Source organism: Prionailurus viverrinus, chromosome A3 (genome assembly GCF_022837055.1).
Source record: "Prionailurus viverrinus isolate Anna chromosome A3, UM_Priviv_1.0, whole genome shotgun sequence".
In the NCBI taxonomy this organism is placed as follows: domain Eukaryota; kingdom Metazoa; phylum Chordata; class Mammalia; order Carnivora; family Felidae; genus Prionailurus; species Prionailurus viverrinus.
Window position 1 is genome coordinate 121,791,559 of NC_062563.1, and position 24,182 is coordinate 121,815,740.

A 24,182-nucleotide genomic window follows, 5' to 3' on the forward strand; every position below is an offset into this window, starting at 1 on the left:
CTCTCTCTCTCTCTCCCTCTGCTTGCATGCTGTCTTTCTCTCTCTCTCTCAAAACAGAAAGAAAGAAAGAAAGAAAGAAAGAAAGAGAAAAAAAAGAAATGCTCAAGGGAATCCTGCAGGGTGAAATGAAAGGACACTAGATAGTAACTTGAAGCCCTATAAAGAAATAGAAACTTCCCTCAATAAAGATAAATATATAGCAATTATAAGAGCTAGTATTATTGTAACAATAGTTTGTAACTCCCATGTTTTGTTTTCTACGTGATTCATGAGACTAATACATTAAAAATATATTAGTCTACAAGCTAGTATTATTGTAACTTTGGTTTATAACTCTACATTTTATTTCCTACATAATTTAAGAGAGTAATGTATTTAAAATAATTTTTACTTTATGTTTTGGGACATCAACAGTTGAAAGGCGTGGGAATGGAACTTTAAAGGTTCAAAGTTTTATAGGCTATTGAAGTTAATTTGGTATAAATTCAAATTGGAGTGTTTTAAATTTAGGATATTAAATGCAATCCCATGGTAACCACCAAAAAATAGCTATAAAATATACACGAAAGGAAATGAGAAAGGAATTTAAACATTTCACTACCAAAGAAAATCACCTATATACAAAAGAAGTCCCTCTTTATCAGTAATTACTTTAAATGTAAGTAGATTAAACACTCCAATCAAAAGACAGAGATTGTTCAAATGTATAAGAACACATGATCCAAATATATGTTATGTACAAGAGACTCACATTAGATCCAAAGACACAAATAGGTTGAAAATGAAAGGTTGGAGGGGTGCCTTGGTGATTCAGGTGGTTAAGTGTCCAACTTTGGCTCAGGTCATGATTTCATGGTTTATGGGTTCAAGCCCCATGTTGGGCTCTGTACTGACGGCTCAGAGCCTGGAGCCTGCTTCATATTCTGTGTCTCCCTCTCTCTCTCTGCCCCTCCCCCACTAATGCTCTGTCTCTCTCTCTCTCTCAAAATAATAAACAAACATTAAAAAAAAATTAAAGAAAAAAATTTTAAAAAAGAAAATGCAAGGTTTGAAAAAGATATTCCATGAAAATTGTAACCAAAAGAGAGCAAGGGTGACTATACTAATATTAGACAAAATAGACTGTAAGTCAATACATCAAGAAAATACAACAATTATAAGCGTTTACACACCTAATGACAGACCGTCAACATATATGAAGCAAAAACTAGAAAATTGAAGGGAGAAATAGACAGTTTTATAATAATAGTTGTAGAACAACCCCATTCTCAATAATGGATACAACAACCAGGCAGAAGATAAATAAGGAGACAGAAGACTTAAAAAACAAAATAAACCAAGTAGATCTAGCAGACAAATACAGAACATTCTACCCAACAATAGCATACACATTCTTCTCAAGTGCACATGATACATTTTGCAGGATAGATTATATGTTAGATCACAAATTAAGTCTCAATAGAATTTTTTTTAATTTTTTTTTAACGTTTATTTATTTTTGAGACAGAGAGAGACAGAGCATAAACAGGGGAGGGGCAGAGAGAGAGAGGGAGACACAGAATAGGGAGCAGGCTCCAGGCTCTGAGCCATCAGCCCAGAGCCTGACGCGGGGCTCGAACTCACGGACTGTGAGATCGTGTGACCCGGGCTGAAGTCGGACGCTTAACCGACTGAGCCACCCAGGCGCCCCAAGTCTCAATAGAATTTTTTAAAAAAACTGATATCATACAAAGTATCTTCTCCAGCTACAATAGGATTATCAGGAGTAAAACTGAAAAAGTCACAAATTTGTGGAAGTTAAATAACACTCTCTTAAACAACTAAGAGATCAAAGAAGAAATCACAAGGGAAAAATAGAAAATACTTAAAGAAGAATGAAAATGAAAACACAACATGGCAAAACTTATGGGACACCATGAAAGCATTACTGAGTGGGGGGAGGGGGACAAGAAAGATTTCAAATCAACAACCTAACTTTACAACTTAAGAAACTAGAAAAGTAAGAACAAACTAAACCCTAAGCTAGCAGAAAGAAAAAACTAACAAAGATGAGAGAAAAGATAAATGAAATGAAGAATAGAAAAACATTAGAGAAAATTAATAAAAACAAAAGGTGCTTTTTTCAAAAGAACAACAAAATTGACAAAACTTTAGCTAGACAGACTAAGAAAAAAAGAGAGATGACTCAAAGTACTAAAATCAGAAATAAAAATGGTAACATTACCAATTCTACAGAAACAAAAAGGACTATAGGAGAATACTCTAAACAATTGTACACCAACAATTTGGATAACTAAATGAAGTGTACAATTTCCTAGAAATACAAAATCTGCAAAGACTAAATCACAAAGAATAGAAAATGTGAATAGACATGTAACTAGTATGGATGTTGAGTCAGTAATCAAAAATCTTCTAAAAAGAAGAGCACTGGACCTGATGGCTTTACTGGCAAATTCTATCAAATATTTAAAGAACTAATACAAATCCTTCTCAAACTTTTCCAAAAACCTGAAGACAAGGGAATACTTCATGACTCATTATTTGAGGCCAGCATTACCCTGCTACCAAAGCCAGACAAAGACACTGCAAGAAAATAATACTACAGAACAATATCTCTTATGAACATTGATGGAAATACCTTCAACAAAATAGTAGCAAAGCAAATTCAGCAGTATATTAAAAGGATTATACACCATGACCAAGTGGGATTACTTCTGAAATGCAAGGATGGTTCAAAATATGAAAAAATAATCAATGTAATGCACCACATTAACAGAATAAAAGAGAAAAGCCACATGAGCATCTCAATTGATGCAGAAAAAGCACTTGACAAAATTCCAATACCCTTTCATGATAAAAACATTCAACAAACTAGGAAAAGAAGTACCTCCATACAATAAGAGCCACATGTGAAAACTTCATAGTGAAAATCATACTGAGTAGTGAAAGACTGATAGCTTTTCTTCTAAGATTAGGAACAAGACAAGGATGCCTGCTTTCACCACTTCTGTTGAACACCACACCGGAATTTCTAGCCAGAAAAAGAAATAAAAGGCATTTGTATTAGAAAGGAAGAAGTAAAATATGTCTGTTTGCAGGTGTTATGATCTTATATGTAGAAACCCCAAAGACTCCATACACATACAAAGAAAAAAACCCAGTTATAACTAATAAATGAATTCAGCGAAGTAGCAGGATACGAGTCAACACACAAAAATCAGCCACATTTCTATATACTTACAATGAATAATCTGAAAAAAATTACAAAAACCATTCCATTTATAACAGAATCAAAAAGAATAAAATACTCAGAAACTAACTTATCCAAGGGGGTGAAAGATTTGTACAATGAAAACTATAAAACATTGCTGAAAGAAATTAAAGAAGATATAAATAAAGGGAAACAACCCATGTTCATGGATTGCCAGATTTAATATTATTAAAATGTCAATAATACCCAAAGCAATCTACAGATTCAATGCAATCCCTATCAAAATCCCACAGCTTTTTGCAAAAATAGAAAAACCCATCCTAAAATTTATACAGAATCTCAAAGGACCCTAAACAACCAAAACAATCTTGAAAAAGAGGAATAAAGCTGAAACACACTTTCTGATTTCAAGACATATTACAAAACTAGAGTACTCAAAACAATGTGGTTCTGGTATAAAGACAACCATACAGACCAATGAAATTAAATACAGAGCCAAGAAATAAACCTTATATATATGGTCAAATGATTTTTGACAGGGGTACCAAGATCATTCGATGGAGAAAAAGACAGTCTTTTCTACAAATGGTGCTGGGAAAACTGGATACTCACACGCAAAAGAAAGAAGTTGGGCCCTTACCTAATACCATGTACAAAAATTAACTCAAAATTAGTGAAAGACCTAAATGTAAGACTTAAAACTACAATATTCTTAGAGGAAAACATAGGGCAAAATCATCACAGTATGGGATTGGCAGTGATTCCTTGGCTATGACAACAAAGGCACAAACAACAAAATAAAAACCAGACAAGTTGGACTTCATGAAACTTTAAAAATTGTGTGTATCAAAAGACAATATCAAGAGAATTAAAAGGCAACCCCCAGAATGAGGGAAAATATTTTCAGAACTATACCTGCTGGGGAGCCTGGATGTTTCAGTCAGTTAAGCATCCGACTCTTGATTTCGGCTCAGGTCATGCATGACCTCACAGCTCATGACTTCAAGCCCTACATCAGCTCCGTGCTGGCAGTATGGAGCCTGCTTATGATTCTCTCCCTCTCCATCTCTCTCTGCCCCTCCCCTGGTCATGTATGTTCTCTCTCTCTCTCTCTCAAAATAAATAAATAAACTTAAAAAAAAAAAAAACTACACCTGCTAAGGGATTAGCACCCAGAATATACAGAGAACTCCTATAACTCAACAACAACAACAAAAACTAAATAACCCAATTCAAATCTGGACAAAGGAAAAAAATATGACAAAGGACTTAAATAAACATTTGTCCTGAGAAGATATACAAATGGCCAACAAGCACACAAAAAGATGTTCAACATCACTAATCATTAGGATAATGCAAATCAAGAGGGAGTTCAGATGGCAGAGCAACATGGAGACCTGGAGGTTGTCTCATCCTGGAAACACAGCTAGATCAGCACCAAACTATTTTGAACACCTAGGAAATTGATCTGAGGATTAACACAACAATCTGCATAACTTGAGCCACAGAACTCAGGAGGTACACAGTGTGAAGAGGTGAACTGGGGGAGAGAAAAGCTGCAGAGGGTAGGGAGCTATTTTTGCAGAAAGAGGACAGAGAGAAAGGAGGAGAGTATGGTGCATCAGGATTGATGCAAGAAAAACACTCCTCTGAAAGTAGCTGAAGAGAAAGAAAGAGTGAAAACACTCACAGGGGACTGAACAAGAAATCTGTTCCCCAAAACCATTGATGGGAAGAAAGGAGAGGGTTTAAATACCACCAGGATTCTGTAAACAGTGGAGTGCATAGTCTGAAGTTCTGGAGTTCAGTGCCTGGCAGTGTTCTGGTAGAGAAGTGTGCAGGAGCAGGCAGCAGGGTCTGAGGTGTCCAAGTGCCACACGGAGAGAAGCGGTTCCCTTGCTTGGAGTGCATCTGGAACAGGCCATACAGCATCCCCACAGGCAAAGGTCCCAGCGGACCCCAGAGAGCAGCCCCGTTTGCTGGTATTGAGACAAAGACTCCAGAGTGTGGTAAGACCTAGTGCTGGCTGTGTGTTATGGTTTGCCATAATCTCTGAACCTCTGCCGCTGCACGATCACATGAATGTTTTCTGGGACAAGCTGGCACCCAGTCATTGCTCAGCGAGACCCTCCCCCAGAGAGTCGGCGGGTCCAAGCTACAGGGGTCTCTGAAGCATGGGGTTTTGAAACACAACCCCATCTGAGATAAAACTCTTGGAGGGTATCTCAGGTGGACAGCTTGGACACAGACAGGGTAGAGGTGGGGAGTGAATGGAGGCCTGAGACAAAGGAGGGATACTTGATCATGGGTCGGTGAGAGCACAAAGTTCCCCTGCCAGAGACTAGGGAACTGGGTGAAGCCATTTCCTCCTCTCCCATGCACATGCACACACACAGGAGCATGCATGCCACACTGATCCACCCCAGTAAGCTAAGCAGTGCCACCTAGTGGAGAACCCAACTGCACCCTCCAGCACATCCCTTAGAAGACTAGCACAAGTTACTCCACCTGCTTAGTGTAGGGACTATAAAAGTTTCATAGTTTCAGTTCTAGGGGCAAATGGATGTAATGCCTTTCCGGTTTCATTGTTTGCTGGTTTGTTTATTTGTTCATTTTCTTTGCTTCTGTTTTTGCTTAAATTGTTTTCTTTTTTTCTTTCTTTTCTTCCTCATTCTTGGATACAGAAAGGGAAAATTTTATTTTTTTTACTTTATTTTTTATTTCTTTTAATTTTTTATTGTATTTTCTTTATTTCATTCTATTCTATATATTTTTTTATTTTAAAATTTTCTTACTTTTTTTCCTTTCTTTCTCTTTTTTCCCTATTCTATCAAGCTTCTTTCAACAAGCAGACCAAAATACACTTAGAATCTAGCTTCCTTTATTTGACTTTTTGCATTGTTTTTAATTTTTTAATTTTAATTTTTTTGTTTTATTAATTATTTTCTTCCTCCAAAATGACAAAATGAAGGAATTTACCCCCCCCCCAAAAAAGAAACCAGGAAGAGATGACAACCAGTGACTTAATCAACATAGATGTAAGCAAGATGTCTGAACTAGAATTTAGAACCACGATAATAAGAATACTAGCTGGGGGGCACCTGGGTGGCTCAGTCAGTGAGCATCTGATTTCAGCTCAGGTCATGATCTCACGGCTTAGGAGTTCCAGCCCTGCGTCAGGCTCTGTGCTGACAGCTCAGAGCCTGGAGCCGTTTTCAGATTCTGTGTCTCCCTCTCTACCTGCCCCTCCCCCACTCACACTCTATCTCTCTGTCTCTCTGTCTCTGAAAAATAAACAGTAAAAAGAAATTTTTTTTAAACGATACAAGCTGGGGTTGAAAAAAGCATAGAATCCCTTTATTTGGATATAAATGAAGTAAAATCTAGTCAGGACAAAATTAAAAATGCTATAACCAAGATGCAATCTCAAATGGATGCTATGGACAAAGCACAGCAGAGAATCTGTGATATAGAAGACAAAATTATGAAGAATAATGAAGCAGAAAAAAAGAGTGAAATTAAGGTAAAAGAGCACAATACAAGACTTAGAGAACTCAGTGACTTATTAAAAAGGAATAACATCCGAATCATAGGAGTCCCAGAAGATGAAGAGAGAGAAAAAGGGGCAGAAGGTTTATATGAGCAAATTATAGGGGAAAACTTTTCTAATCTGAGGAAGGACACAGACATCAAAATCCAAGAAGCACAGAGAACTCCCATTAGATTCAACAAAAACTGACCAAGGCATATCATAGTCAAATTCACAAAATACAGAGATAAGGAAAGACTTATGAAAGCAGCAACGGAAAAAAGTCTTAACCTATAAGGGAAGATAGATCAGGTTCACAGCAGACCTACCCACAGAAACTTGGCAGACCAGAAAGGAGTGGCAGGATATATTCAACATGCTGAATTGGAAAAATATGCAGCCAAGAATTCTTTATCCAGCAAGACTGTCATTCAAAATAGAAGGAGAAGGGCGCCTGGGTGGCTCAGTCGGGTAAGCGTCCGACTTTGGCTCAGGCCATGATCTCATGGTTTGTGGGTTTGAGCCCTGTGTCAGGCTGTATGCTGACAGCTTGGAGCCTGGAGCCTGCTTCGGATTCTGTGTCTCCTTCTCTCTCTGCCCCTCCCCCCACTCACTCTGTCTCTCTCTCTCTCCCTCTCAAAAATAAATAAACATTAACTTTTTTTTTTTTTTCAAAATAAAAGGAGAGAGAACGAGTTTCCCAGACAAACAAAAACTAAAGGAGTTCATGACCACTAAACCAGCCTTGCAAGAAATTTTAAGGGGGATTCTTTGAGTGGAGAAAAGACCAAACAAAACAAAAAAGACCAAAAGCAACAAAGACTAGTAAGGACCAGAGAACATCATCAGAAACACCAACTCAACAGCCAACACAATAGCACTAAATTCACATCTTTCAGTACTCACTCTAAATGTCAATGGACTAAACGCTCCCATCAAAAGACATAGGGTATCAGAATTGATAAGAAAACAAGCCACTGTTTATATGCTGCTTACAAGAGACTCATTTTAGACCTAAAGACACCTGCATATTGAAAGTAAGGGGATAGAGAACTGTCTACCATGCTAATGGTTGTCAAAAGAAAGCTGGAGCAGCCATACTTCTATCAGACAAACAAGATTTTAAAATAAAGACTAACAAGAGATGAAAAAGGGCATTATTTCATAATTAAGGGGTCTATCCACCAAGAAGATCTAACAATTGTAAATACTATGCCCCCAATGTGAAAGAACCCAAATATATAAATCAATTAATCACAAACATACATAAACTCATTGATAATAATACCATAATAGTAGGGGACTTCAACACCCCATTTACAACAATGGTCAGATAATCTAAGCAGAAAATCAACAAGGAAAAAAATGGCTTTGAATGACACACTGGACCAGATGGACTTAATAGATATATTCAGAACATTTCATCCTAAAGCAGAAGAATGCACATTCTTCTCAAGTGCACATGGAACATTCTCCAGAACAGATCACATACAGGGTCACAAATCATCCCTCAACAAGTATGAAAAGATCAAGATCATACCTCGCATATTTTCAGATGACAACACTATGAAACTCAAAAACAACCACAAGAAAAAATCTGGAAAGGCCATGAATACTTGGAGATTAAAGAACATCCTACCAAAGATGAATGGATCAACCAAGAAATTAAATAGGAAATTAAAAAGTTCATGGAAGCCAATGAAAATGAACACATCCCAAAACCTCTGGGATACCAAGGGCAGTCATAAGAGAGAAGTATATAGCAATCCAAGCCTTCCTAAAGAAGAAAGTTCTCAAATACATAGCCTAACCTTACACCTAAAAGAGCTGGAAAAAGAACAGCAAATAAAGCCCAAAACCAGCAGAAGAAGGGAAATAATAAACATTAGAGCAGAAATCAATGATATCAAAATTAAAAAAAAAGTAGAACAGATCAATGAAACCAGCTAGTTCTTTGAAAGAAGCTGGTTCTTTGAAAGAATTAAATTGCTAAACCTTTAGCCAGATTGATGAAAAAGAAAAAGGAAAGGACCCAAGTAAATAAAATCATGAATGGAAGAGGAGAGATCACAACCAACACCACAGAAATACAAACAATAATAAGAGAATTTTATAAGCAATTATATGCCAACAAATTGCACAATCTGGAAGAAATGGACAAATTCCTAGAAACATATAAGCTACCAAAACTGAAACAGGAAAAAATAGAAAATTTGAACAGACCCATAACCAGTAAAGAAACTGAATCAGTAATAAAAAATCTCCCAACAAACAAAAGTCCAGGGCTGGATGGCTTTCCAGGGGAATTTTACCAAACATTTAAAGAAGTGTTAACGCCTATTCTTTTGAAGCTGTTCCAAAAAATAGAAATGGAAGAAAAACTTCCAAACTCATTCTACAAGGCTTCCAAAATCAGACAAAGACCCCACTAAAAAGGAGGACTACAGACCAATTTCCCTGAACATGGATGCAAAAATTCTCAACAAGACACTAGCAAACCAGATCCAACAACACATTAAGAATTATTCACCACGATCAAGTGGGATTTATTCCTCGGATGCAGGGCTGGTTCAGCATCTGCAAATCAATCAGTGTGATACATCACATTAATAAAAGAAAGGATAAGAACCACATGATCCACTCAATACAGGCTGAAGAAGCATTTGACAAAATACATCATCCTTTCTCGATAAAAAAAAAAAAAACTCAAGAAAGTAGGGATAGGAGGATAATATCTCAAGATCATAAAGGCCATATATGAAAGACCCACCGCTAATATCATCCCCAATGGGAAAAAACTGAGAGCTTTCCCTCTAAAGCCAGGAACATGACAGGGATGTCCATTCTCACCACTGTTATTCAACATCATTTTGGAAGTCCTAGCCTCAGCAATCAGACAACAAACACAAAGAAATAAAAGGCATCCAAATCGGCAAGTAGGAAGTCAGATTTTCACTTCTCACAGATAACATGATACACTACGTAGAAAACCGAAAGACTCTACCAAAAAACTACTAGAACTGATACATGAATTGAGCAAAGTTGCAAGATATAAAATCAATGTACAGAAATTGGTTGCATTTCTATACACCAATAATAAAGCAGCAGAAAGAGAAATCAAGGAATTGATCCCATTTGCAATTGCACCAAAAACCATAAAATACCTAGGAATAAACCTAACAAAAGAGGTGAAAATACATACACTTAAAACTATAAAGAGCTTATGAAAGAAAATGATGACACAAAAAATGGAAAAATATTCCATGCTCATTGATTGGAAGAACAAATATTGTTAAAATGTCAATACTACCCAAAGCAATCTGCACATTTAATGCAATCCATATCAAAATAACACCCACATTCTTCACAGAGCTAGAACAAACAATCCTAATATTTGTATGGAATACAAAAGCCCCTGAATAGCCAAAGCAATCCTGAAAAAGAAAACCAAAGCTGGAGGCACCACAACTCTGGACTTTAAGCTGTAGTCATCAAGACAGTATAGTACTGGCACAAGAACAGACAATAGATCATGGAACAGAATAGAGAATCCAGAAATGGACCCACAAATGTATAGCCAACTGATTTTTGACAAAGCAGGAAAGAATATCCAATGTAAAAAAGACAGTCTCTTTAGCAAATGGTGTTGGGAAAGCTGGACAGCGACATGCAGAAGAATGAACCTGGACCACTTTCTTACACCATACACAAAGATAAACTCAAAATGGATGAAAGACCTAAACATAAGCCAGGAAGCCATCAAAATCCTAGAGGAGAAAACAGGAAACAACCTCTTTGACCTTGGCTGCAGTAACTTCTTACCTGACATATCTCCACAGGCAAGAGAAACAAAAGCAAAAATGAATTATTGGGACCTCATCAAGATAAAAGCTCTGCACAGCAAAGGAAACAATCAACAAAACTAACATTCCTTTGGTTGAAGGAATGGGAGAAGGTATTTGCAAATGACATATCAGATAAAGGGTTAGTATCCAAAATCTATAAAGAACTTATCAAACTCAACACCCAAAAAGCAAATAATCTAGTGAAGAAATGGGCAAAAGACATGACTGGACACTTTTCCAAAGAAGACATCTAGATGGCTAATAGACACATGAAAAGGTGCTCAACATCACTCATCATCAGAGAAATACAAATCAAAACCACAATGAGATACCACCTCACACCTGTCAGAATGGCTGAAATTAACAACTCAGACAACAACAGATGTTGGCAAGGATGCAGAGAAAGAGGAACACTCTTGCACGGTTGGTGGGAATGCAAACTGGTGCAGCCACTCTGGAAAACAGTATGGAGTTTCCTCAAAAAATTAAAAATAGAACTACCCTAGGACACAGCAATTGCACTACTGGGTATTCATCCAAAGGATAACTAAATAAAGGATACAGGAGTGCTGATTCAAAGGGGTACATGCACCCCAATCCTTATAGCAGCACTATCAACAATAGCCAAAGTATGGAAAGAGCCCCAATGTCCCTTGACTGATATATGGATAAAGAAAATGTGATATATATATACAATGGAATATTACTTGATGATTAAAAAAAATGAAATCTTACCATTTGCACAAAGTGGATGGAACTATTGTATATCATGCTAAGTAAAATAAGTCAGAGAAAGACAAATATATGATTTCCACTCATATGTGGAATTTAGGATACAAAACAGATGAACATAAGAGAAGAGAAGCAAAAATAATATAAAAACAGAGAGGGAGACAAATTATAAGAGCCTCTTAAACACAGAGAACAAACTGGGTTGCTGGCAGGGTGTTGGGTGGGAGGAAAGACTAAATGGGCAAGGGGCATTAAGGAGGACACTTGTTGGGATGAGCACTGGGTGTTTTATGAAGTGATGAATCACTAAATTCTATTCCTGAAATTATTAATACAGTATATGTTAACTAACTTGGATTTAAATTTTTAAAAAAGGATAATGCAAACCAAAACTACAATGAGATACCATCTCACATCCTTTAGGTTGGCAACTATCAAAAAAAGAGAAAATAACAAGTGTCGGCGATGTTGTGGAGAAGTTGAAACATTGCTGGTGGGATTGCAAAATGGTCCAGTTGTGGAAACCAGTTTGGTGGCCTTAAAAAAGTTAAACACAGATTTACTGTATGACCCTGCAATTCCACCTTAAGGGATACACCCAAAAGAACTGAAAACAGGAACTCAAACAAATAGTTGTATGCCAGTGTCCACTGCAGCATTATTCACAATAGTCAACAGGTAGACACAACCTACATATCCATCAATAGACGAAAGGATAAACAAATTGTGGTATATACACACAATGTAATATTATTTAGCCAAAAAAAGAATGAAGTTCTGATACATGCTGCAATACGGAGGAACTTTGAAAACATACTAAATGAAATAAGCCAGACACAAAGGAAAAATGATTGATGCAACCTACATGAAATATCTAGAATAAGCAAATTCATAGAGACAGAAAGTAGGTTAGAAATTACCAAGTGATAGGATGCCTGGCTGGCTCAGTCAGTAGGGCATGTGCCTCTTGATTTCAGGGTCATGAGTTCAAGTCCCATATTGGGTGTAGAGCCTACTTAAAAAATTACTAGGGGCTGGGGGAATGGGGAGAACAAGGAATTACTGCTTAATGAATACAGAGTTTTTGTTGGAGGCAATAAAAAGTTCGGAAAATAGATAGTGGTGGTAACTACACGACATTGTGAGAATAATTCATGCCACTGAATTTTATACTTAAAATGATTAAAGTGGCAAATTTTACGTTATGTATATTTTACCACAATAAAGGTTAAAGCTATGGAAAATAGACAAAAAAAATGGTGAAATTATAGCTTCTATGCCACTATTTATTATCTCAAGTCTACTTCCTTTCTGCAGATGAACATTAAATATTTGCTTACAACTGTAGTTTATACGATTTATAAGGGGCTTGGTTGTAAAATATTCTAAGAATATATCTGCTTGGGAAACTCTGGCATACAAGGCAAAGTTTCTTAAAATGTGTTCTGAGGATCACCTGCATCAGAGCCACCTTAGGATGCTTGATAAAAAGTAGATTCCTAGCAAACCAGAAAATTTGGGAATAAAGCCTATGAATGTGCATTTTAAACATGCTTCCAAAGAAAAATTATGCTTAGATCTTGGGCAATCATATTGATGCACACTTGGTCAGGTTTTCTAAATTTGGTGCAAAAGGCCTGTTTCTGATGGCTCCCTAGAACTATGGAAAGGTGAGGATATTTGAGAGACTTGGGCTAAATTAACCCAACTTTGGAGTAGCTGAAGGAGTAAATAAGACCCCTCTATTAAGACTGAATGGAGCACCTGGGTGGCTCAGTTGAGCGTCCGACTTCAGCTCAGGCCATGATCTGTCTCGTGGGTTCGTGCCCCGTATCAGGCTCTATGCTGACGGCTCAGAGCCTGGAGCCTGCTTCGGATTCTGTGTCTCCCTCTCTCTCTGCCCCTCCCCTGCTCACGATCGGTCTCTCTCTCTCTCTCTCTCTCAAAATAAATAAACATTAAAAAAATGTTTTAAAAAGACTAAACAGAGTAAGATTTTTTTTTAAGGGAGAAGGAAAGCGTTTTCTATGTAATTGAGGATTTAGATTCAGGGATTAAATAAGGGAAGGGTGTATACTGTGTTCTGTTTTCAGAGGGAAAGGCTGGCATGCTACATTATTATAGTGTGCTCATTGTGAATGTAACTTTGTCTGAGGAGTCTGATTACAGCATCAAGTGCCATAACTAAATGAGACATCAAGTGGAGAAACGCCTTCTCAAGAAGCATATAGCACTGGTTTTCAATATTGTGCACAAGAATTGCCTCACCACCCCCATCCCACCCCCTGAAAATTATGATTCAGAGGTTTGGGGCGGGACCCAGAAATCTTCATTTTAAAGAAACACTCTAGCATATTTTCGTGCACGTGGTCCACAGAGCACACTTGGAAAAACAGTTGGGCTACATTTGAGAGACTGTCTTTACCTAACTCTGGCTCCCTGGATAGAACATCAAAGGAACCTTTGTAAAAGGGCTGAACTACCTATCCACTTCATGAGTCCCAAGGGGAGAGCTAGAAAGGGTTAAAGAAACAGCGGCATGATGCTACAGACAGGACATTTCTGATACTCTGCTAAGCTCCCTGGAGAGGGAAAGCAACACTCTAAGTTTCTTTACTTTAACACTAAAACACCAGCAACAACACCACCCCCCCACCAACGCAGGTAATTTACCAGTCAGTGCTGGATGCGCATTCTAACCACTAGAGGGAGCCCAAGGATTTCCACACACAAACCCCATTCCCTAGCAAGGAGAAATTTAACACAGGGTCAAAGTCTTTGGGGGGCTTTATTGCTAAGGTGGAGCAAAATATAGTAGGAGCTAAAGGTTAAAAGCATTTCATTACACATGGAATGTCTTTTCTTTCTGGCTCCTCTTTAAATCTTTGCATCTTAAAAAAAAAAAAAAGTGGTTTTCTGAGGTAGCCCAGGCTGGATTTGCCACAGTAGCTAAAGAAAAAATTATTCTAAAAATATTGTAGACTCCAAAGTTGCTAAGAGAATAAACCTTAAAAGTTCTCAGCACACCAAAAAAAAAGTACCATGTGAGATGTTATTCATTTCACAATATAAACGTGTATAAAAAGCATCACATTGTACACCTTAAATCTACACAATGTTTTATGCCAATTATATCTCAATAAATGTGAGAAAAAATGAAAAATTATTCTGACCCTTGTTAAAATGGTAAGAAAGACTTTATTCACAAATGTTGTAATAGTATCAATACTATCAAATGGGGGGAAACATCAGGCTGAACTCTGAATATGATAAGGACAAGTGGGTATCGATGCCCAAGGAACAGAGAGAATGGGTCACTGGTTGGAAAATTACTAGAGAAGACAGAAGGGGTTTCTTGCTAAACTGACTTATCAGGATTCTAAGGCAGGCCAAGGACTTAAGACTCAAAGGTAGGGAATGAAGAACTTGATCAGATATAGAGGCTGATCAGATATCACAGGTGGGGGATTCTCTCTCAACTGACTTTGTGGGATTCTTGCTAAAAATGGGCTGTGCAGACAGGCAAGGGGCCTTGAGAGGGAGGCCAAAGTTGAGGTCCAGTCAGGAAGAGGGCACAGAGGAATCCAACTAAAGCTTGGTCAAGGAGAGAGTCTTTGTTGGGGTTTATGGAGAGAGGGTCCTTTTTCTCCTAGGTTTCCTTTTCCATCCTTTTCCTTGCCCTTCCCAGGATAAGATCAAAGTATGGCCCCGGAGGGCAAAGGACCTGTAAGGCCTGTTTTTTACTTAGCCTTGGATCTTGAAGTCCTGCCTGGCTTAACAGAAACTTAGAATAGCAATTGGACCAAATTCCCAGCCTGTAAAAGAGTAAATAATGTCCTTATCCTCTATTCAGGCATTTTTTCTCAGAGATCTAGTGGGGTGTCCTGTCCATCTGGATGGCTGGTGGAGTATTTGGGAATCCAAAATCCAAAATCTCTCTTTTACACACACAACTAACCTTGATGATATATAACTGAATATACAGAAAATACATATACCACATGTTAACATCCAATCTGATTTAGAAAATACATATCTAAATACCAAAGCCCCTTTATCTTTATAGACCTAGAAAATAGATTGAATTATATTCCCAAACTTAATCTAAGACCCCCTAGAATGTGTCATAAAAAACAAAAATTGAATGAACTATAGAATAATCCAATCATTAAGACAGTTCTGTGTGTGCTCTTCCATTCAGTGGAGAAGTAGAGAAGGCCTAGAATGTGCCAGGCAATATACTTGTTACCTTATCACTTGAAATAAACTTACAAAAGAGATTATATGTCCCCTTAAAGATGAGGAAAAGACTCAGAAAGACTATATATAACCACTCCAAGGTAAAACTGGTGGAAAGGCATAACCAGAAGTTTAATTGAGGTCTGGGTTTAGAATCTCATTTAAAAATGATTTCTATCGTTTTGAAGTAGAATATTCTAAATTGAAATGGGATCGTACACATGCATTGTAACCTATTTTTTCCAAATGATATGCCATGAATGATCTCCTACTTCATAGCCTTCAAATTCACTGTTGTTGTTGTTGTTGTTGTTGTTGTTGTTGCTGTTGTTGTTTCCATAAAACTTTCATAATTCTGGAAAAAAGATGGCAGCTTGAGAAGACATGGTTGATTCCTTTCCCTATTTCATACACTCCCTTCCCCCCGCAAAATGGCCAAAGAAATATAGAGTAAGAAAAATTCTGTATCAGCACTAATGATACAGAAGAGAAACATACAAATAAATAACAGACACTTTGAGGAATTTTACTAGATTTAGGGCAGATGGTATTAAAGAGTACCCAGGGAAGACTGTCGGATTTAGCAAATAAAAATACAAGATATGCAGTTAAACTTGAATTTCAGAGAAAGAATAATTTTTTACACTATTGGCTCATGCAATATTCATTGTTTAGTATTTGAATTTAACAGATCATCCTGCATTTTGTCTGGCAATCATACAACCTACTCAGAGGTTCCCTGAAGGAACTTCAAGACCAGGAAGGCAGGCAGGCAGGAAGGAAGGAAGGAAGGCAGGAAGTCAGGGAGAAGCTAGAGCTTAGGTGTGGAGGGACAATAGTTGGGACTGAAAAGCATGGTGGAGCTGACCAGAAAAGCTGCATCTGGTATACCAATTAGTTGCTAAGAATCCTGTGGGTTATAGTATAGCCCTAAGCTCCTATCATGTCACATGATATTAAGTTGTAGAAAGCCTATAAGCTACAAAACTGCTTAATGGTATTTTGCACTTTGTAAAACATATATATATATATATATATATATATATATGGATACATATACACATATACATATGTATATATCCATATACGTATCCATATACGTATCCATATATATATATATATATATATATATAATATTTTATGCATTAAAAAAGTCTCAAAGGGTATGTACCAAAAACTTAACAATGGTTTTCTCTAAGTAATTGAAATGTGGATAACTACTTTTTCTTTTCATTTATATTTTATAATTTTCTTAAAAATGTATATTACCTAGGTAACTTTTTAAAAGTATTGTGTAAGTCTCTCATTGATGAACATACGCTTTTGAGTAACTATAAAATGAGATTGCAGTTATAAAATGGGCTTTAATATTAATGCATGTCTAGCCTAGATAAGTGAGCACTGAGTTTCTGCTGGGTCCCAGGCCCTGTGCTGCAAGCTGGGGATAGAGATGAATTGGACACACTCTTGGCCCTCCAAGAGTCTAAAGGCCACATTCCTTGGTGAAGTTCCTTGGCTCTCGGCCTTGCTGGCTCTGAAATCCCATTTGTCAGCCCATCTGTGATCATCTCTCATGATTCAAATTCACTGATGAACAAACTAGGATGATGTATTAATTTGTGCTGAGAATGATCACAGTCACATAGGCCAGAACAGCACTCCAAGCATGACCAGCACAGTTTTTCCTTGTGTGGTGACATAGGGAACCAGACTGTGATTAGAATGCTGCTTGCTAGGCCTGGAATCAAAGTAGGGGCAGGCAGTAACTGGAAAGTTTAATGGGAACTGACTCAAGCAGGCAGGCAGTAACCTTCTCAATAAACATGGCCTTGCCATGAACTATAAACACAAGTCTGAGATTCTCTCTTCCTAGGACAATAGTAGATGGATGGGCACTGCCAAATATTATCTCAGAGATTCTCCTTTAATAAAAATCTCCCCAGACTAACAAACCTCCGTTTCCTTCAGATTGCACCCTTAACATCTACAGTCATATTGCTCAGAACCGGAGCCATTCCATTTCTTTAAAGTAATTTCTAACTATTTTTTCTTATGCAATGTTGTATTCTGACAGTTTAAGTCTGAAGGTTCTTATTTTCTTAATTTCCTTTCATAAAGGGCATTTTATTTTTTTTATTATTTTTTTACATTTATTTTTGAGAAACAGAGTGAGACAAAGCGTGAGCGGGGGAGGGGCAGAAAGAGAAGGAGACACAGAATCTGAAGCAGGCTCCAGGCTCTGAGCTATCAGCACAGAACCCGAGGTGGGGCTCAAACCCACGGACTGTGAGATCATGACCCGAGCCAAAGTCGGACGCTCAACCGACCGAGACACCCAGGCGCCCCTTGTAAAGGGCATTTTAATATGCATTTACATACAACAAACTTTTAAATATTAAATGCATTTTTAAAAGATATTTCAAATCAGGAGGGGAAATAATGAAAAGAGTTTTTGTTGAAGAAGTTAAGAACCATTACACGAAAAGGCCTTCACCAGCTGCTCACTTGCTCCTCAATCAGGATCATATCGGAGCAAAATTCTTATGCTCCAATATGAATCTGAGCCCCTACCACATTGGGTAGAAGACACCAGGCACAGCTGTCTTTTGAGGAGTCGTAAAGGAGTTGCCCCTTGGTGTAGTGTTCTTGCTTGCCAACTTATCTATTCGAATTTTCTGTAATTGGAACCAAAATCCATACAATCCACTTAATGTTCCGAGTTCTGAAGAACATGGTGTAGCCATTGTGGATTATCCAAAAAGCAGACTAAGCATATCTTAGTGTGCTTGAAGCAAAGGCATGCCTTGATCATGCATATCTGCATGTGTGCAAACATGCACACACTGTATTCATGCATGCATGCGCGGGTACACACACACACAATTACTTGGAAATACTTCAACATTCAAGAGTTAAAAAAAAAAGCATTGCGATAATCACCATGCAAAATGACAAGATAAACAAATCATAGAATTGGACTTCCTGATTTTAAAGTTTAGTGTATACTGGTGTTTTGTTTTAATTTCACACATGGGTACTTTAATTTTAGGGCCTCTAAACTCTTAATCCAATCTTGATGACATTTATTCTAGTATAAATGTTTTTACAACTCCTAACATGAGAACCACCTGATGTTCACATTCATCAAGCAACTATATTTATGTATTCCAAATTTCAACATTTCTCAGCCAGTGGATACATTCCTGACTCCTTCTAAGAAGCCATGAAAAGTTTTTCACATCTCACTTTCATCATACACCAAAATAGCTCTTAAAGTTAATTAGAGTTTTGGGCCAAATACCCAGTACCTAACCATTAATTATTATTTTCTAAGTATTGAGAGTTCAGTGTGAGCTTCTAGTACATGTCAAAACCTGCTCCCTGTGCTGAGACTTACTATATGAATGACAAACCAAATCAATTCAGACTGTGCACTACATCAAATTAAAAGCAATGCTAAATTTGAAGGACACAAAGTTCAAGGACATTTTTGTAAATCCCTAAGAAGTTACCATAACTTTTGGGGCGCCTGGGTGGCGCGGTCGGTTAAGCGTCCGACTTCAGCCAGGTCACGATCTCGCGGTCCGTGGGTTCGAGCCCCGCGTCGGGCTCTGGGCTGACGGCTCGGAGCCTGGAGCCTGTTTCCGATTCTGTGTCTCCCTCTCTCTCTGACCCTCCCCCGTTCATGCTCTGTCTCTCTCTGTCCCAAAAAATAAATAAACGTTGAAAAAAAAAATTAAAAAAAAAAAAGAAGTTACCATAACTTTTTCTTCCTTCCTTCCTTCCTTTCTTTCTTTTCTTTCTTTCTCTCTTTCTTTCTTAGAGAAAAAGAGAGAGAGCATTAGCTGGGGAGAGGGGCAAAGGGAGAGAGAGAGAATCTCAAGTAGGCTCCATGCTCAGCATGGAGCCCGATGCAGGGCTTGATCCCATGACCCTGAGATCATGACCTGAGCCAAAATCAAGAGTTGGATGCTCAACCAACTCAGACGCCCAGAAGTTATCATAATTCTAACTAAAATTTGTTGGTTGGAGGATAGAATTTTATTTTTATTTTATTGTTTGTATACATGTATATATTTATTTATTTTGAGAGAGAGAGCGGGGGGAGGGGGGGTGGGAGGGGAAGGGGTAGAGAGAAAATCCCAAACAGGCTCTGCACTGCCAGCAAGAAGCCCGATGTAGGGCTCGATCCTGCAAACCATGAGATCACTACCTGAGCCAAAGTCAAGAGTCAGACAATTAACAGATTGAGCAACCCAGGCACCCCTAGAACTTTATATTTTTTGTTTTAACTTCTAACAGTGTCACTGTCACTGCTCTGGGAAAGAACACTGAACTTAAAAAGAGAATTCTAGAGTTGTAATATAATTTCAGTGACTCTCTCTTGTCCCAAATGATAAATCAAACAGCTTCTCCTTAAGCATCTGAAAAAACTAAAATATATCGTGGCCACCATAACAAAAGTCCCAAAGACTCTTAGCATATTGCAGAGACATTTTGATATTTATTTTTTTTCTTTCATAAGAAAATTGCCATCAGTGCCAATGTCTGCCTGACAAAAATATTACAGGAGAAATCTTTTGTCATATCTGTCAGGTTTATATTGTTCCTCCTTTCCTTTTTTCCTCCAGACATTAAATACCAAAATCACAAGAGTAGATCCAGTCAGACATGTTTACACACTTTGATTCTATCTCCCTGACTGCAGTTGATTGGAACAGGAGTGTTCCTAAGTTGGACCATCAGAGTTTCATCCCAAGCAATTTGGAATTGGAACTGAAGGATTCAACCTTATTTTAGGTTGCTAGATCTATAATATTTGCACCTCAAAGAACTAGGAAAAGAAGACAACATGAAGCCCAAAGTTAGTAGAAAGTGGGAAATAACAAAGATCAGAGCAGAAATAAGTAGTAAAAAGACAACAGAAAAGGTAAATGAGGGGTGCTTGGGTGGCTCAGTTGGTTGAGCAGCTGACTCTTGCTTTCGGCTAAGGTCATGATCCCAGGGTTGTGGGATCAAGCCTTGCATCAAGCTCCATGCTAAGCATAGCGCCTGCTTAAAATTCTCTCTCTCTCTCCCTCACCCTCTCTCCCTCCCTTTCTCTCTCTCTCTCTCTCTCTCTCTCTCTCTCTCTCTCTCTCCCTATGCCCCTTTTCCCCCACTCACACTCTCTCTCTTTCTAAAATAAAAAATAATAAAATAAAGAAAAGGTAAATGAAACTAAGAGCTGGTTCTTTGGAAAGATAAATTGAAAAACCTTTAGCTACATTCACCAAGAAAAGAAGAGAGAACACTCAAATAAATAAAATTAGAATGAAATAAATAAAATAAATGAAAGAGGAGACATTACAACTGATACCACAGAAATACAAAGGACATGAGACTACTATCAACAGTTATGCCAACAAATTTGGCAACACGGAAGAAATGGATAGGGGCACCTGGGTGGCTCAGTTGGTTGAAAGTCTGACTTTGGCTCAGGTCATGATCTTGCAGTTTGTGGGTTTGAGCCCCACATCAGGCTCGCTGCTGTCAATGTAGAGCCCGCTTTGGATCCTAAGTCCCCCTCACTCTGTCCTTGCCCTGCTTGAATTCTCTCTCTCTCTCTCTCAAAAAATAAACATTAAGAAACATTTTTTAAAAAGAAGAAATGGATAAATCTTAGAAACACACAACCTGCCAAAACTGAATCATGAAGGAATAGAAAATCTGAATAGATTGATTACTAGTAAGGAGATAGAATCAGTAGTTAAAAACCTCCCAACAAACTAAAGTTTAGGATCAGATGTCTTCACTGGTGAATTCTACCATACATTTAAAGAAGAATTAATCCTTCTCAAACTCTTCAAAAAAATATTAATAATAAGAGGAGGGAACATTTCCAAATTCATTTTCCAAGGCTGGTATTGCCTTGACACTAAAACCAGAGAAGAACACCACAAGAAAAGAAAATTGTAGCCCAATATTTTGAACACAGATGCAAAAAATCCTCAACAAAATACTAGCAAACCAAATTCAATAATAGATTAAAAGGATGATATACCATGATCAAGTGGGATTTATTCCAGAAAGCAGGGATGGCTCAACATTCACAAATCAATCAATATGATACACCACAATAGCAAAATGAAAGAGAAAAATCATATGATCATCTCAATAGATGTAGAAAAGCATTATACAAAATTCAACATTCATTTATGATAAAAACTCTCAACAAAGTGGGTATAGAGGGAATGTATGTCAACATAATAAAGGCTTTATGTGACAAGCCCACAGCAACATTGTCTACGGAACAAGACAAGGACGTTTACTCTCACCTTTGCTCAACATAACATTGGAAGTCCTGGTCAGAGCAATTACGTATGAAGAAGAAATAAAAGGCATCCAAACTGGAAAGGAAGAAGTAAAACTGTCACTATTTGCAGATGACATATTATATCGGAAAACCTAAAGACTCCACCAAAAAACTTTTAGAGTAAATGGATTAGGTAAAGTTGCAGGATACAAAATCAATATACAAAAATCTGCTGTGTTTCTATATGCTAATGAGGAACTATCAGAAACAGACATTAAGAAAATGATCCTATTTACAATTGCATCAAAAATGAATTAAATACCTAGGAATAAACTTAACCAAGAAGGTCCCAAATATAAGTTCTCAGTGGAAAAAAATAATGAAAGCAAAATTCCTAAGTTTTATGTAAGCTTTATAACTAAAGCATCTGTTTATGTTTTCTTATGCTGAAAAAAAAACAAAACAAAACTTAACCAAGAAGGTGAAAGACCTGCACTGATGAAAGAAATTGAAGGAGACACAAATAAATGGAAATATATTCTATCCTCATGGATTGAAAGAATTAATATTGTTAAACAATCCATTCTACCCAAACCAATCTACAGATTCAATGCAATCTTTATCAAAATTCCAATGGCATTTTTCATAGAAATAAAACAAACAAACCTAAAATTTATATGGCACCACAAAATATAAAAAAACCCAAATAGCCAAAGCAACCTTGAGAAAGAACAAAGCTGGAGGCATCACAATGCCTGATTTCAAACTATACTACAAAGCTTTGGTAATCAAAACAATATGGTACTGGCATAAAAACAGACCCATAGATCAATGGAACATAACAGAGAGCCCTGATATAAACCCACACATATATGGTCAATTAATTTAATGACAAAGGAGCCAAGAATATACAATGGGGAAAGGACAGCCTCTTCAGTCAGTGGTGCTGGGAAAACTGGACAGCCAAATGCAAAAGAATAAAACTGGATCACTTTTTTACACCATACACAAAAATTAACATAAAATGGATTAAAGACCTGAATGTAAGACCTAAACTCTGAGAAGACAACATTGACAGTAAGCTCCTTGACATTGCTCTTGGTAATGATTTTTTGGATTTGACACCAAAAGCAAAGGGAACAAAAGCAAAAATAAACAGGTGGGACTACATCAAACTAAAAAGCTTCTACATAGCAAAGGAAACCATCAACAAAATGAAAAGGCAACATAATGAATGGGAGGAAAAATTGCAAATTATGGATCTAACTAGGAGTTAATATCCAAAATATATCAATTATTCATATAACTCAATAGAAAAAAATCCAATTAGGGGTGCCTGGGTGGCTCGGTCGGTTAAGCGTCCGACTTCGGCTCAGGTCACGATCTCACGGTCCGTGGGTTCGAGCCCCGCGTCGGGCTCTGTGCTGACCGCTCAGAGCCTGGAGCCTGTTTCAGATTCTGTGTCTCCCTCTCTCTGTGACCCTCCCCCGTTCATGCTCTGTCTCTCTCTGTCTCAAAAATAAATAAACGTTAAAAAAAAATTTTTTTTTTTAAAAAGAAAAAAATCAAATTAAAAAATGAACAGAGGATATGAACGGTCATTTTTCCAAAGACGACATACTGAGGGCCGACAGGTACATGAAAAGATGTTCAACACCACCAATAATCAGGGAAATGCAAACCAATGAGACACCACCTCACATCTGTTAGAATGGGAATTATAAAGAAGAAATGACCAGTATTGGCAAGGACGTAGAGAAAAGGGAATCCTTGTGTATTGTTGGTGGAATGTAAACTGGTGCAGCCACTATGGAAAACAGAATGGAGGTTCCCCAAAAAATTAAAAATAGAACTGTCATATGATCCAGCATTTCTACTTCTGGGTATTTATTCATAGAAAATGAAAATATTAACTCAAAAAGATATATCACCCCCATGTTCATTACAGCATAATTTATAATAGCCAAGATATAGGGGCACCTGGGTGCCTCAGTTGGTTAAGTGTCCAACTCTTGATATCCACTCGGGTCATGATCTCATCCTTCGTGAGATCAAGGCCCACGTTGGGCTCTGTGCTCTCAGCGTGCAATCTGCTTGGGATTCTCTCCCCCTCTCTCTGCCCCTCCCCTGTTCACTGGAGCGCACATGTGCATGCTCCCTCACTCTCTCAAAATAAATATAAACATTTATAATAGCCAAGACATAGAAACAATCAAAGTATCCATAAATGGGGGCACCTGGGTGGCTCAGTTGGTTAAGCGCCAACTTAGGCTCAGGTCATGATCTCACGGTCCATGGGTTGAAGCCCCGTGTCGGGCTCTGTTCTGACAG

At 37.7% G+C, this 24,182-nt stretch overlaps 1 protein-coding gene across 1 annotated transcript in view; it reads right to left on the reverse strand.

The window, feature by feature from the left end:
* LOC125162973 (translation initiation factor IF-2-like) overlaps window positions 1–24,182 on the reverse strand; it is a 45,222-nt gene that overhangs the window by 6,788 nt on the left and 14,252 nt on the right. Inside the window, exons 4-5 of the mRNA XM_047854461.1 lie at window positions 21,874–21,945; window positions 15,829–15,911 (exon numbers count right to left, since the gene is read on the reverse strand). Coding sequence (XP_047710417.1) covers window positions 15,845–15,911; window positions 21,874–21,945 — 139 coding nt within the window. The 3' untranslated portion in view covers window positions 15,829–15,844. The remainder of the gene's footprint in view (window positions 1–15,828; window positions 15,912–21,873; window positions 21,946–24,182) is intronic.